This window comes from Coloeus monedula (genome assembly GCF_965178545.1).
Source record: "Coloeus monedula genome assembly, chromosome: 4".
Taxonomy (NCBI): domain Eukaryota; kingdom Metazoa; phylum Chordata; class Aves; order Passeriformes; family Corvidae; genus Coloeus; species Coloeus monedula.
Window position 1 is genome coordinate 1,990,642 of NC_138784.1, and position 16,574 is coordinate 2,007,215.

Consider the following 16,574-nt stretch of genomic DNA (forward strand, 5'->3'; position numbering starts at 1 on the left):
CTTTGGGGATTACTCTCTTGATATTTTCATCTCACCTGTTTGACAACACTGAATTTTAGTTGTCAAAGGCTTTTCTTGCAGGTCAATCCAACACTGAAAGGGTTTGTGTGGGTTTGTTTTTTTCCCCCTTTCATCCTCTGTAAAAATAGTACTTCTGTGTCCAAAGTGTGCATATTATTACTTTGATTTACAATATAGCAAACCCCTGGCTGTTTTTATGTATTGTATCCTGTGTTGGATTAGATAACAGGAGTTGAGTGGTCCCTTCATCTGCATTTCAATTACACTTTGTTTTCTCTTGTATTTTAATACATTTTAAAATTATTGAGGATTGAATTGCAAAGCCAATTAAGCTTCTGGATTCAGAGTATGCTTCATCATACCAGTTGTCTTAGTTGTTCATCCTACCACTTGTCCAGTGTTAAAATTTTGAGTGTTTTCTCTCTCCTGACTCAACTATACTCAATTTCCTTGCACTGTGAAAGATAATATGCATATTTTAAAATTTACATATTAGTAAATTAAAATATTAGTGGTTCATTTGGTACTGTCTGAAATATTTGTGACTTTGTGAGTAGCTTTTTAGATGCCGATCATGTATGGTGTTAGCCAAGAAAGATGTACACAGCGTGTTGGTGGAATAAGTGTCTCTGATGAATATGGTATTATTGTGAAAGTGTACAGTAAACATGCAAGTGATGCAAGAAACTGATTTCATAAGTCAACCTTTTGGGTAAGCATGGAAGAATTATTAATACTTCCCTTTATGAGAACCCTGAGATGAAGATGGGCATTCTGTAGATAACAGGAAAATTACACCAGCTATGCCTAAAAAATTTTAGAAGTGCTTCTCCAATGTGGTTTAGGACTTTTCATGTTTGTGAAATGCTAGTACTAATACTGGTATTTATGGAAGGTATTTCTGAGTCCTCATCTAGAACACAAATTTTGGTCACTCCGTAAATCTCATTGTTTCTGGATCTCTTTAGTCTTTTTCTACAGGAGATCCCTTTTTGATTTCTTTTATCTTGCAAGAACATGCAAAACACCTGGCAATTATTTGAGGGTTTTTTGATGGATCCCTGAAGGATCTCTCAATGAGAGATCTATCTCTGAATGAGAGATGTCTGGCATGGAGTTCTCTAGTGATTGTTGTAAGGATTTTCTCTTGGCTGCCAGTACTTGGCCTACACTTCATATGTCATCCTGTCATAACCGATAGTAATCCACAGTTTTGTAAATTAAATGAAGTACTTTTTTTGGATGTGTTTGCAGGAAAAGAAGGGAAGCTGGGAAGAGTAACTCCTGTAGTGTAATCAGGCTGCAAACACGATGTGTATACCAGTGTTGAAGCCAATGTGTACTGTAGGCTGATGTGAGTTGAGTTTACAACTGGAGGAGCGTGGCGGGGAGGGAATGCTGATTTGATACTTGTCTCTTGGTTTTATGCTGAGATTTTTGCCAAGGAGCTACTCAGAGGCACAAGAACATTTCTAGTTCTTCTGTACCCTTACTGTGCTCATTATTAGTGAATAATTGCAGTCATCTTGCCACTTCTGCGTGTTTTCCAACCAGCTTATTGATGCAACTTTTTGGCATGCTGAGAAATGGCTATAGCTAACTTCTCTTGTTTGCCATTAGCTTTGCGAAGAATATGAGGTGAAGAATTGTAATATGTGTTTGATTTTTCTGAATTGATTTGCCTTTATCAGAGTTGGTTAAGGCTTTACCCTAATGTTCTAGACATGCAGCTACAAAAGGACTGAGAGTCATACTGACATGCATGAAACAAAAAGCTATAATTGCACTTTTAACTCATTGAATTAATAGATCTGTGAGGTAACCAGAATGGATTGTGGAGAAGGCTTTTTTGCTGAAGTACTGTCACCCCTGAGTGGAGAACTGGGTTTTCATAGTAAAATAAAACTGAGGTGATTTGATGTACCTTCCCTCTCACTGACAAAACCATCAGTTCAGTGCAAAATGAGAACTGACACGCTCTTCAAAACTTTTAATGAGGCATCTGAGCCAAGTGACAAGATGGTCCAGCTGGTTAATAGCTCATCAAGAATTCAGTTCAGCCAACACTTCAATTCTCTAATAAGCTGTATGTAATAAACATAAGCCTTATTGAGAACTGCTATCAGAAAGCAGACTTAGCCATTTATCTTCCATGGATCAAACAATTTTAAAGTGGAAGTAAATAGATGGGCTCTCTGTTCTTTTACTGATTATTTTTGTATAGCCCAGCACTTTGATTATTGTCCCTTAATGTTCAGTCTCTCAGGACAGATACATTGAATAAAAATTTTAGCCATTTTTTTTTTTCCCCCCCCCATGACTTCTACGTAAGGAAACACAAATGTTGCCTAGAGCAGCCCTAGAATAGAAATGACTGAAGCCTAAACAGTTGCTTGCCATTCTTAGTCCAGATTCCTGAGGACCTGGAAGATTCCAGAGGAGGTCATGTCTAAGCTTTAGGTTTCATACCTACTGTTTAAAATTTTTTGCTTGCTAGTTTTGTGGAGAGCAAAGGAAAATATGTAGTTAATTTAGTAAAGTATGAGTATGGTATTTAATTTATTCTGATTAGACAATGTGATTAGTCTTAGTCATTGTTTTCTTTGGAAGTGGCATTTGGTTCAGGTTTTCAGCTCAGCCTACTTGCTTTGCTTTTGAAAGTTGCTGCTGATGTGAGAGAGTGGTGAGAGGAGCAGTACAGATGTGTATTAATGTGTATATTCACATATAACACAGCTCTGGAAAGCAAGCATCCAATAGAGACTTAGTTTGTAGAGTTTATTATTCCTTCTTAAAATTTTAGTGGTAACCTTAAGATCTACTCTGGCTGAATTTTTTGGAAGCCTGCAGGCCAGCCATACTCCTCTCTCCCTTTTGGAGCTGTACAGGTTCTATTCTGGTGTTACCTTTTCAGAGGGAGTGGTTGCTCCGGTCCCTAAGCCATGTGCCTGCACCTGGGTCTGTCTCTGGTGAGCGCTGGCCTTGAGCCTTCCATCTGATATTGCAAATGGTATCCAGGTGCAATATCCTAGCAGTGTGGTCACCTTTGGCATTGCTGAAAATAAAAATTCCCACACTGCCACTGTAACAAAAGATGAACTTTGTTATTGGGATGTGTACTTTTAAGACTCTTGTGACCTTATATAAAGAAGAAACATTCTCATCTGCTGTTACAGAGTTTTTCTGCTGCTGTGTTCGTGAGGTTGTATTTGCAATGATGCCAGAACTTGGTGCAAGCAAGCAGAGACTTCAGTTCTGACATCTTCAACCATAGATTAAAAGTCTGTGGCATTACTGCCACCAGGTGTCTTAGATGCTGCTACTGCTAGCACAGGTGCTACTGCAAATGTAAAAGCAGGAAAGTGAGCACATCAGAGGAATAGAATTCTTGGTGGTGTTCTGCCCCCTTGCCCTGTGGTGGTCAGTCACAGCTTCATCAAAACTGAGACAATCACAGGATAAATTGGGGAGTGGTACTGGAATCTTTAGGTCACATATGTGAGCTGTAGTTCGCAGATACTTCCCCTTCAGTGTTAAGACAAAGATGTATTTCTTATTTGCTGAAGCTTACTCAAGTAAAAGTTCTTTCAGGATATGTATAATTGACTTACTCAGACTAAATGGTGACTGATGAAGACATCTGTCCTCCTTTTGTTTGATCATTTAGAATTTCATTTCCCTTCTTTCCTTCCTCCTACCATCAGTTATCTGTCAGGTTATGTATAATTTGTTTCTTTATTTCTAACATTTGAACAGCATAAGTAAAGTTGTGTACATTTGCTGTATTATTTAACTGCACAATGCTAAGAGAGAGGATAAGAAGCACTTGTATTTTTTGTGTTTTTAACAAATTAACTTCATCTTCCAATGCATTTTCCATTTAGTTACTATTGTAGTGCATTGAAATGCCAGCAATGAAAACACAGAAGAGAATTATCAAATCAATTACCCATTTTCCTTTACCTTCCACATGACTAGTGGTGAAAAATTTTGAAGGCAGGTGCTTTTTACCAGGAAACTGACAAATAATGGGAATAATCTCTCAGTGTTTCACTTAGGTTGACTACTTGTGTACTTCCCTGAAACTTAAAGCATTTTTAATACCTTGTGTAAGAGGAAACCTACAGCAAGTATTTACCCTTAATCGGGAACTTTAAACATGTAACATGTAAGCCTATTCTTTTCTATTGTCCTAGATATGTATTTTATACTTCAGTGTTATCTTTCTTAAGGTAAGTTGCATACTCCATGAAGATTGTCTGTGGCTTATATAAAATAGATTCTTGTGGAGATGTGCCAAGGAGCAATGTGAAATAATTCTTTCAATAAGTAAGCATTAACTTGCCCTTGCATTGCGTTTTGCTACCTGTCAGAAGCTTTGTCTTCCAGCTTTAAACTAAGATGAGGAGGAAGGTGACTGAAGAGTTCTGAGCCTCTCACTAAGGGAAGAACATTGAGGTGCTGGAGCATGTCAGATGAAGAGCAACAAAGCTGGCAGTGGGTCCAGAGCACAAGCCTTATGAGGAGGGGCTGAGGGAGCTGCTGTTTTTTAGCCTGGATAGGTACTTTTGGAACAGCAGCTGTTCAGCTCTATTTAATCAGTTTTTTTGTGTTCAGTGGTTTGTAGAAAGTAGAGTGGTGGAAGGATCTGTGCAGATCTTTGATGAATTTTTATGTCTCTTGCTGTACAGGGATGCATTTTGAACAGTCTCTTTCCCCTCCCTTTTATCTCTCTACCTGGACTTTAACGCTGGAAAGTATTAAGTGGTTTACATGTTGAAATGGAAAAGTAGATGCAGTTCTTGTGCACGGAGACTTCCATTTCTAGGCACCAACTGTGTAATGCTGGATGATTTTTAAGCTCAGTGGACTCTTTGTTGATATTTTGTTAATCTAGCTCAGTGGTTACTGTGCTCTTTTTTCCTCTTAACTGCTAGATTTTTTCAGGATGAGGACACTGCAGCCCACAAAGCCTCAGTTCCATTAACAGTGCTGAATATCAGAGCACAATCTTGCTAGCTTCTCCTCTGATGACCCCTCATTAACCTTGCTTAAAGGCTTGCAAAGCCTTTCTCATATGCTGCAGAAATGCACACAGAAGAACATTTGTCTGTTCTGTATGCTACTTCTTCCTCCAGATAATAGGCTGGGAGCTTCAGCATCTTCACTCAAATTTTCAGACATTTGGAATGCTTGATAAAATGCTGCTCAGTGTAACCTCAGCACAGATAGATAGTCTGAATCACAACCAAGGTAAATTATCTATAATTCAGCAGCACTTTGAAGTCTCTCATGGCTGTACATTTACAGATCACATCACTTGAAGATGTTCATTTCCGCTGATTTTTTTATGGCGTGTCTAGATGAAAACTACATACTGTTGCTGTAGTTGTTAACCCCCCCTGCAAAACAACAACCCATTAACTGTCTGTGCAACACAGCAGTGTATCATTTCTGGATCTAGTGCTAGGATATGCAGAAAGCTAGTAAAACCTGTCTGTAGTATATGAAGTGTCCAGTCTTTCTCTGTTTCCTCCTTACCGCTTATCTCCTAATATTGTGGAAAATGGGATAGCTCTAAATTGTGTAGCAGCTCATCCACTGATATTTAAAAAAAAAAAACAAACAAACCCCAAACCCAAACAGTTTAAAGTTGACCTGTGTTGCTTATGAAGTCTACTTATTTGTAGATGGAGATCACAGGAAATTTTCTGAGTCTGGTTTGTTCTGCTGTGCACGAAGGTTCCGTGGCACTTCAGTGATGTAAATTGTAGTTGATGTTAAGAAAGTGAAAATCACCTTGGAGGATGTATATATAGCAGGAGTTGGCAGATGTAGCTCCTTCCGTGTAGAGTATTTCCCTCGGTAGCCACCTGCTTGTTATCCTGTAGTGTGTGTTTGAGGGTGAAGTGCACTGTGCCACTTCTGTGTCTGTTTAGTGCCAGCTGAATTGCCCGAGGCTTTAGCTCAGGCCTTTTGGTGTCAGTCGGTAAAAACGGTGGTGGGACCCTTGGCTGAGCCTGGGCTGGCTGAAGAGCAGTCTCAAACGATCCGAGCAGAGCGCGGTGCCTTGCTGAGGAGGCTCCCCTGCTGCCTCCCGTGTCCGGGCTGGGCTCTGCGACCGCTCTGGCTAGTGGGATGTGTTCTGCAGATGTGTCATTTCCTGTCATGATGTTAACAGGACAGAACTTGGAAGGACTGTGGAAAGGTAGAAGGAAAAACAGATGAGAAATTACTCAGTAGGCTCAGTGACTATGTGAGTATCCTAGTTGAAATTTAAGATTAATTCAGGTGCCAGAAATGTATTTTCTTTCCTCATTAAGGATGCTGAGTAGATAGTAAGTCTTGGCTGACACAAGTCACCAGAAGAATATAGGCATTTTTTGCTGATGAGCTTTGTTTTTTGTGGCTTGGTACAATAGCTAATCTTAGGGGGGGAAGGGAGTTGTTTTGTTTTGGGTTGGTTTGTTTATCATTTGTATAAGCCATGTAGGTACAGGGGTAAAAAGAGGGTAGTAGTAATACGGTGTGTAATTCATGCTCCTGTACCTTAAGGAAATTAGTGGAAGAGTAAACCTGCACCTGGGTTATCATGAATGCCCAAGATCCCTGTTTCACATTGAAAAATGTAAACACCTCTGATAGCTCTTTCCTGACCAAAACAAATCAGATAGGAAGGACCTGGATAAATGGAAAGAGCCAAGAAAAAGCCTATTGAATAGCTCTGAGCTGAACAATCGTTTCATTTGCTGCTTGTCTCCTTTCAGGCCCCTGGCACTGCAGAACCGTGAGTCACGTGCTGGGAAGCCTTGCTGTTTGTCCTGGCTTGTCAAAACAATTTAATGTAGGTGGAAAGGAATGAATGAAATGAACAGAGTAGGCTTGATGCATCTGTTTCAGTTTGTTCAAAGGGCAGCCCAGGGATGTGATACTTAGGTCCTCCAGGGAAGCTATCAGTTTAGGAAGAACAATGCTGTCCATTTTATAAGATAGCTAAATCCATTTTAGGAAGCAAGCTCTCCTACAGTTTGACAGCTTTGTATATTTTTAAAAATATTTGGGCTATATCTGCTCAGCTTGTGCTGAGCTACTACAAGAATGTGATTTGGTAACTTCTAGATTTAGGACTTTGTCTTGCCTGCCTAAGGTTGCTGCATTATGGTAAAAAAAGACTAGGAGAGGAGAGGGTGTGTCCATTTTTAAATTTTTCTAGTGGGAATTCCAAAATGATTTGGTCTTTGAAGGATAGGATATCAAGCTGTATATTATTAACTGTTCTTAAAGTGCTGGCTTCTTTATAGAATTGTTCAAGTTTCCTAGGCTTATGGAAAACTACTTGTGTGTCTTTCTACTTTGTTTAGTTTCTGGCTGTTTGATTTAAAAATAATTTTTTTTAAAAAAATCAACAAAAACATTAAAATTGTCTAACTAATCTCGTTCTTGGTGAAACTGGAATGTTAATCTGTGAAACCTATAACTTTGTTTTCAAGTGAAAACAGCAAATACCTGTGGAAATGATCCATCTGTGTACCTATTTAGACTGTGAGTTATAGGAAAAAGGGGATAAATCTGCTTATCTGATTCACACTTAGGATAATTTAATCAAAAGGAGGGTAAAGTTTGAGTGATAGGCCACAGACTCCATTACATCTTTGTAAGTGGAGATAGAGCTGAGGGTCTTGCATTTCTGCAGGCTCCTGCTCAGAGGCCACAGTGGATTCTGAGTGCTGCCCCCAGTAGCTGCCTTGTTGGGAAGACACATCTGGGCTTTTGAGTCTTTTGGAGTATGCAGTTATAACTGAGGGTGGTGAAAACTGTTGCCTTCCCAAAGTCTTGCAAAACACACTTTTAAATTCCCACTAAGTGATGATGGCTTCTTTCTCTCTGCTACAGCTATGCTGTACAGCCACTTTGTGGATTTTGTGTGATGCCAACATACTTTTCATTCCCCTGCTTTTCCTGAACTATTTATACCTAACATGGCTGGTAACATCAGATCTCAGTCTCCCAAATTACATACAGTGCTCTATTTTACTTGCTTATTTCAGTATTTTAGTAGCTGCAGCTGCTGATGTTGCATTTTTGTACAAGAACAAGCATGAGGTGAAGTTGTCACTTTTGCCCATACTAACAGCTCAAAGGATGCCAAAATGTATTTGGGATGGGCTCTATTCTAGTCTGTTTCTATGCAGCCTGGGAGATCTTGCTGTCTAATATTTTTAATTACTCAGGTTTTGAAAGTGGAAATGTCATTTTAAATTGTACATTGGCCTGCAGGCCAACTATTTGCAAGTTGCATTAGAATGTAATTCTTACAGTTATAACCAGTCATTGTTACACAGATTTTGTTGGTATAATTGTACACAAGATCCAGTATTTTCCTGAATGTTAGGGTTGTGGGTTCTTTTAAAGTATATTGACAGTCTTCTGTAACCTAGCATTAGTATTCCTTTAGGAGAAGAACATAAAAACCTGTTAGGGATGAGGGTGTGGGTTGTGTGTCCAAGGAAATGAGGATAGTAAAAGGTAGTATGCATTGCTGGGCTTAGGAAACAAGTGGCCTCTCTGTCTTTTTCTTCCAGCTCTGTTTAATGTTCCCTTTTGCTGCTGCAGTTATGTACGGAAGGGTGCAGAGTTTCCTTGGTTGCAAAAACATAACTATGTTCCTGGGTGAAAGTTTTTGGCCTGTGTTTTGTCCAGACTTGTCCCAGATCACTGGGGCACTGTGGCTTTCAAAGCAGCATTGTTTTACTTAGCCTATTGCATGGTCTTGGTGGATTTTTAATGCCAGCACTGAAGTGTTGAGTGCCTGTGCTGAACGTCACAGCTGTGTTTGCAGGAACATGATGCTGCCATGGATGTGAGCAGAGAGAGAAAGGAGTCCAAATGTGGGTGCCTCTTAGGAGTCTGTTCATTGATAAGAGTGGTTACCACTTGTTAGTTCCTATTTGGGGCCAGTAGTACCGAGGCAGGGAAAATTGAATAAAGCCCTTAAGGGAGATTAGGTTATGTGTATTAAAATGAGAATGAAACAAAATACACTTGACTTGATGTTTAAGTGTAGATCTAAAACTGTTTGTGGTAATGTGCACAAAATAAAGGAAATGTAGTCCAAATGTATGTCTAAGGTCTTGGGTTTGGACAAAAATGAATGCAAGTGTTCATGTTGACTATTTAGAAGTGGTAAAAAAGTAAATATTGCAGCCTTTTTTGTATAATGACCGTATATAATAGCTGAATTTACAGCAAAATACAGTGGTTTTTTAAAGTGAGTTATATGGGTCAAGTGGAGAGGCTGAGAAAACAGCTTTATTTTCCTGTAAGAAAGGTGATATTGTGATTGTGTTATTTGAAGCACTGTCGCTTTAGAAGCGTGTGTGTGGTCAGCTGTACCTCCTGCAGCTCACTGCTCTTCTGTCTCACAGCAGTTTGAAGCACTTAAGATTGAGGTTTGGAGCAGAACTTTTGCTGCCCTGTTCGTGATAATGAAAGCTATTAGATGGGTAAGACAGCTCGAATGGTAGTACTGATTGCATATTAAAAGCTCTGCAACAGCTAAGCAGACATGAATGCTCAATTGTTGGTGGAGTGTTTGTGCAAATGCTTTATCAAAACTTGTGCGAGTATGCTTATGAAAGAATGGGAAGAGGTGGTAGTGCTGATTTCTGCAGAGTGAAGTAGCTGTGGGATTGAATGCTTTTGATGTCTGTAGATTAAATTAGTCATATTTAAGGAGTTTGCATTTTCCCAAGGATTGTAAAAGTGGGTGAGATTCATAGACACCAATAGGAAACTGGTCCCTAGGGTGATTTCAAACCTGTTTTCAGACTTTCACCAGGGAAATTGTACACTTCTGAAAATTGGAGCTTCATCTGAAAAAGAAGTTTGTCCATGCCTGAAGATACTCCTTGAACCTTTTAGAAAAAGTCGATGATCTAAGTTAATGTAGGATGGTTTAGATATTACATGGCTGAATTGTATTGAGAAAACACATGGCCTGTAAAAGGAAGAGGAATTACTGTCTGGAGGACAATGGGAATATAAGTAAATCCTGCATGTTTTTACTGCTTCCTTTTAATTGAAAAGACAACGTGAAATCAAGTGACTTAAAATTATTACTCAGGTCTGACAAAAAGGTCTTTGGTTATTGCTAAATAACTGTTAGAAACGGTAATTCTGAAATTCTTGGCTTTAAGTATATCCTGAAGTATTTTATGTTGTTTTTCAATACAAACTGCAGACGGACCCAATTTGTGTCAGTCAGTCAGACTGGTGTGAGCAGTGCTTTGGTAATGCAGTGGTAAGCTGAGAACACTGCGTGGCACAAGGAGACGGTCATCTCTGAGATGTGCTGCTTGTTCTGGTAGTGGCTGCTCGGAGCCTTGGTGATACCTACCTGGTAGCCAGTTGTTGGTAGGCAGTATAACAGTATTGTCCAGGAATGCTTTTTTGTGTTCTGTCTCTGGCCAAAAGATTGCTTTCTGTCTCTAGTGGGAGTTATGGCTTTGTTTTTGTTGATGTGAGATTTCAGGAAACTTGCTCAATCTTGAGGTTCTGCTTTTAATCAAAGAAAATCCAATTCATTCACTTGATGGTCTACAGCTACAAGAACATACTGTGTGTTAACAGAGGTTTCATGCTTAACCCCCTCTATGGGTGGCTAATCCCATCTGTTACCAGTGGTCTGGATAGACATCTAGGAATAACAAAAGGTTGTTACGTACAACATTAGAGGGAGATGCTTTAAATGACCTGATTTCATTCTCAAACACTGAAGTGTTCAAGACATTATGTCCCCTTTCCACCCCAAGTCAGGCAACAGCTAAATTTATTAAGAGTAAAGAGGAGGAAGCAGAAAGAGGAGTTAATCTACAGACTTGCAGTTCTTAGCCCTGAGAGCAGTAGAATTATAAAGAACAATATATTATAAAAAGACTGTAATAGAATGTGTTCAAAACAGAATATTTAAAGATAATTGCAAGCAAATGGCATTTAAGTAAGACACCTGATTCTTGTGGGCATGTAAGTGTTTTCAAGTTGCTGCCTCTCAATAAGAAAATAAAGCAAAACTTTCTCATGTACCTTTTCTTTTTCATTAGGATCGGAAGCTGTCCAGGTCAGAGCGACAAAGATTTAAAGAGGAAGCTGGGATGCTGAAAGGGCTTCAGCATCCCAATATTGTCAGGTTCTATGATTCCTGGGAGTCCACAGTCAAAGGAAAAAAGTGTATTGTTCTTGTGACGGAGCTCATGACATCTGGAACATTGAAAACGTAAGTAAATTAAGACATGTCAAAGCATTTCAGTTTCATTAGCACAACATCAGAGCACTAGAAATAGATGATATTTCAAATAGATGAGAACAGAGCCCTTTTGCTGCAGGATAACCTACTGTAGGAACATTCTTGTTTAGGAGGAGCATTGCTAATGTTGCAGGGTATGGTAAAACATTTCTCAGTTAGCAAGCTTGTCAGTTCTTACTTGTGATGTCCTCGGAAGCACATGCAGAAGACTTCTAGTTTTAAAGAGCTCAGGAAGGCAATACTCAATTCCTATGTCTCAGAATTTTTTTTTTTTTCTCTAGCTGCTTTCCATTTAGGATGAGCAACTTTGTGAAGTTCAAAGCACAAATTAATTCCCTGCTTTTGGGAGGTTTTGGATGTTACCACAATACAAATAACATGTAAAAAGAAAAAAAAAATTCACCAGCTATTGCTTTAACTGAAACTTGCTGAAGTAGTACCTACCAAGAATCCGAGAGTATGCAGGTCCCGCAGCTTCTGCCCTGTGAGTGCAGCCCGAGGTGTGTTGAAGGGCGAGCTAGAAGCAGAGCGCAGGAGCCGCACCGCTGCGAGGGCCCCTAGCGGTGTGCGGGGCTGGCGGGCCCCGAGCGGCAGCCGCCAGCCCCTGCCGGGAGTACGGCTGCCAGCCTTGGAGCAGAGCGGCAGCTCGCTCGCGGGGTTCAGTGCCCCTTGCACTCCTGGAGAGCCATTCACATCCGACGTGTGGAAGCAGGCTGTGGGAGCTGGAAGCAGTTGGCCATCTCTTTGGTTGAAATAGCCTGTGGATGTCTTGTGTTTTTTACCATGCTTATTGATAGTCACAAATGGGCGTTCTTAAGAGGAACAATGGCTCTTTGGGAGTCTGGACTGCAATTACAGGGAAGTGTTTGTCTCTTGAAATAGTAGCAGACGACTAAGGATACTGCAGCATTCTTTAGCCATATGTTGAGTGGAGGCATTTCTCAGGTTGTTTAAGGTATTTCAGGTAAAATAATAGACCTACTGCTTCATGTGCTGTTTTTAGACAAGTAATACGTTACAGGTTTTGCAGCTCTGTACAGATGCCTTTAAATAAAGTTTACCTAATTTTCTGCTAAATGTGTAGTGTTAGATTAATTTTTTTTTCTCCCTTTTTTACTCCTTTGTTCCTCTCACAGATTTTAGTATTTGGATTGGCTTATGTGGTGTCATAAGCAAGTAATAATAGACAGTTATAAAGTAGGGTGTTGGTAGGAACAACAGATTTTCTGTCTCCGGGATTATTTTGTATCTTGAAATACGAAAGTCTTTTTATTTAATCCAGACAAAAGTAATAGGCTCTTGGATCGACAGTCTTTTTAACTGTGGAGTTCTGGGTGGGGTTTTACCCCATTCTTGTATAGCTTGTGTTATAACTGTGATTTAGTTTATTCTAGTCCACTTCACCTGAGACTTGACCGGTAAACTGTATGGGAGATTTCAGGTGTGCCTTAAGTACTTCATGTGCTTGTGACAGTCCCAGATTTACACTGTACACTTGTGTTTACATATATTTGACTATTACTTCCATATCTTTTTTTCAGTATGTTTACCTTACCTGCGTTTAATAAAAGTGATGCCTTTCTTACTTTGGTGCTTGGACACAGACATTGTTGTCACTTGATGTAAAAAAGTGAGCAGAAGACAAGTGTGATGATATCTTAAAGGAAATCTTCTCTCGGTTTTTTTTTTGGTATTTGTATACATTTAGATATACATACCCAGAAATAGTGTTAAAATTTTGTGGAGTCATTCTTTTCAAATCCTGTCTGGGCAATTTTCTAATTTTGTACAAGGAAAAGTTCCCAAACTTCCGTACATCAATGGAAAAGTTTTACAACTGACTCTTTGTGAAGAATGACTCCTTTCTGATATGGAGTGGTATCGTGGAATTAAAATACTGGGGAAAAATGGAATTGTCTAATTTAAATTTTAATTATACTATTAATATAGACAACAGTGTTTATCTGACATAGGTCTCAGCCACTGGTTTTGTCTAAAACCTAGATAAAGTACATATCTAGTGTGTGTTCCTGATCCATTTTAAATGAACATGTCAACTATCTGGTGGGGCACATCCCTTCATAACTACCTCTGCTAATTTGGTAGGGATTCCTAGAACTCCTTGAGCTCTGTGTAGTTCTAGTTACAGAAACTTAGGCTGGAAACCTCCTGAGGCCTCTTCAAGCCCAAGTTATCCTATGATAGTAGGGTAAATGAAAGCATACTGGCGAGTAGGCTTGTTTATTTTTATGGATTTATATGTGCTTCCATTTTAAATTGCTTTCTGCATGAAGTGACATGTGACTTAATTCAGGACAGTGGAAAAACGACAGCCACACTGCAGGATGCTGGGTGATGGTCAGACCCAGGTCCTTTAACAGTGAGAAGCTGGCAGTGGAGTAGCATATTTGTAACCAAGAATGTAATTAGGGATTCCAGATGCTGAACTGAAGTGCCCCTACCATGTGATCTTTGGAACAGGCTCAAGAGAGATGAATGAGGGTTGTGTCAATAGCAAGCATTTGAGTGATAGCTGATGTGATTCAGAACCTCCTTCAGTTTGTCTCCTTCCTTGGCTTGACTTTTCCCCTGCCTTTCTTTAAATTCTGAGACTTGATTTCCTCTGGAACTGTGTCTCAATTGCTTTTACAGATTAGTTTTCACAGCAGGATCATTGCTAGCAACTTGATTTTCCAGATCTTGTTTTGAACTGGAGAAATTAAAGGGATGAATACATTGCATTTCCAACATCAGTGTTGGAACTGATTGAAGTGATTTCATCAGGACTGTGTCTCCTGACTAAGTGGACCTGCAGAAGAGACTGACCACTTGCCATGGAATAATTGAATACAACTGGCTTTTAGTTTAAGATTGTAGTTGCTGGATTCTATGCTGGTCACAGAATTTATTACCAGTCGTCCTGTAGTGTGAAACTGGTCTTTATCTGAGACTCTGGCTGAGTACTACTGCCTGAACAAGAATAAAGTCCTTGCTCTACAGAGCTTGAGAGGTCCTTTCTCTACATGTATTCCAGCCCATACTTTTTCATAAGGAACAAAACAACACTTCACATTGTGTTACCCAAAGAGAGGTTGAGAGAAAACCCTGCTGGAAAGCATTTGAAAACTGTCAGGGGTTATTCGCCTTGTGGCATCTCTAATCTGCTGAAGTTAAGTAATAGAATAAGATCTTAGTCTTAGGTCACACACACTGAAAAGTATTTTTGGTATGAAACGAGACTCTTCTGACATAGGATTTCAAGGTGTGGCAAAGATAGAACAGTTAAGGTCAGGTTGCATTCTACCTGCAAAGGGATACAGACTTGGGTATGAACTCTTGCACCTCAATTATTTGACAGAGCCTTTTTTGAGGTTTCTCTGCGCTGTCCGTATCTGTCCATAGCGTTGATATAGTGAGTAGTACCAGTTGGATTCAGGTGAACAAACCCTGTCCTGCACCAGGGAGGGGATCTCTTAGAATTTCCAATTTTCTTGACAACTCCACAGGTAAATTTGAAGCAGATTTAAAATGTAATGTGGAAACCTTGAACAGAGTGCTTGGACTACTCTTGAAAATGAGGGAATAATGGCTTCAGAGCTCTTGCAGTTTTGCACAGCTCTGTACTTTGTTGGTTATTAACATTCAGGATCTAGTGACACACCTCCCCACCCAGTTATAATTAATCAAGGTAAAGGTTGTAAGTGGTTAAATAGATAAAGAATTGTAATTCATGAACCTTGAAGTATTTGTCATTGAAGCAGTGGCTTGAAATTTAGCAACCCAAACGTCTCAGTACTGTAGAATGATTTTGTATGCAGAAGAGTTGTCAGCTATGTATACCAAGCTTTTCACATTTATCTTTCATCATTATGGTCCCCTGGCTAGAAGAAGGGCGGTAGGTTTTGTAAAGGGGAATCATCTTTAGCATCTCTGAAGTCTTGAAATGCCCAGGTAGATTTTAAAACAGAAGGTGAAGTTTAAATTTATACATGTCTTTAATTACTGTTCCTTTGCTTCCAAACAGCAAATGGTTTAGTTTAATCTACTGTTTGTTAGCAGAATCTGTTTAACCTGTTGTTACTTTTTTCATTAGGTATTTGAAAAGATTTAAAGTGATGAAAATTAAAGTACTGCGAAGCTGGTGCCGTCAGATACTGAAAGGCTTACAATTTCTACACACACGCACTCCTCCCATCATTCATAGAGACTTAAAATGTGACAACATCTTCATTACTGGCCCCACTGGATCAGTCAAGATTGGAGACCTTGGTCTGGCAACCCTGAAACGAGCTTCTTTTGCCAAAAGTGTGATAGGTAAGCTTGTCCTGTTTTGGAGGCTGCTGAGCCAGTCTACCTCTTTGGAGACTTGAGTGTTTTAAGAACTTTCCTAAAAAACATGCTTACAAAGGTACATGGTCAAAGCCTGAAAATATGTGGGCTTTGTCTCTTGGTTGCTGAGGTCATTCTGTGTTCCTCATGCAATGACATGTTGAAATTTTGGTTGTGCTTTTGATATTTGTATATTAACTATTTCAGAATATAGAGCTCTTGTCCTGCCCAACAATCTAATGCAACATTGTTGATAAAACCACTCTTGACTACACATAAATCTTACCTTTGATATGGTGCTGCTTCAAGAAATGTACAAATGCATTTTGGTGACCAAACAATATTTTGATATTTAGTGTAGCAGTAGTTCATACAGCCAATTTTTTTTTTTATTGTCACCAGGGTTTAATACTGAATCTCTTGCAGCTTGTGAGTAATCAGAAACTGGGGTATACCGAAGAAAGTCAATATTATATATATATATATTTTAATAATAACACAGACTGTGGTATAATGCCTTATTTAGGGAGTCTGTAGAATGTGGATTTGTGTAAGTTAGGAGGGTGCATTGGGACATACTGCTTTATTTTGGCTCTGTCCCTGTGTATCCATTCATAACTTTTTTCAGAAACTGGTTTGATGGAACTAGTGTAATCTTTCTTGTGCATTCTTGAAAGAATTGGTTTTATCAGCTTTGTTTTTATAGTTGGGTGGATAGACTGTAGGGAATGAAGTTTCTTTTGCTCTCAGTATTTAGAGCTTGCTAAAATTCAGCATTACTCAACAGTCCTATGCCAGATTCCTAGCTGGGATCAATGGTGTATACCTGTAAATTTTCTTGCAAGCTGTCGCTGAAATATTTCCTGCTTCTTAACCAGGTCAAAGTATTAATAGGGAAGAAAAGAATGGTGTAAAAAAACCG

The 16,574-nt window shown here is 39.3% G+C and overlaps 1 protein-coding gene across 7 annotated transcripts in view; it reads left to right on the top strand.

The window, feature by feature from the left end:
• Positions 1-16,574, top strand: part of WNK1 (WNK lysine deficient protein kinase 1) — a 100,720-nt gene that overhangs the window by 21,848 nt on the left and 62,298 nt on the right. For all 7 annotated transcript variants that reach the window (XM_082281083.1, XM_082281084.1, XM_082281087.1 and 4 more), the window contains exons 2-3: positions 11,121-11,293; positions 15,417-15,637. In XM_082281083.1, the coding sequence (XP_082137209.1) occupies positions 11,121-11,293; positions 15,417-15,637 (394 nt within the window). The remainder of the gene's footprint in view (positions 1-11,120; positions 11,294-15,416; positions 15,638-16,574) is intronic.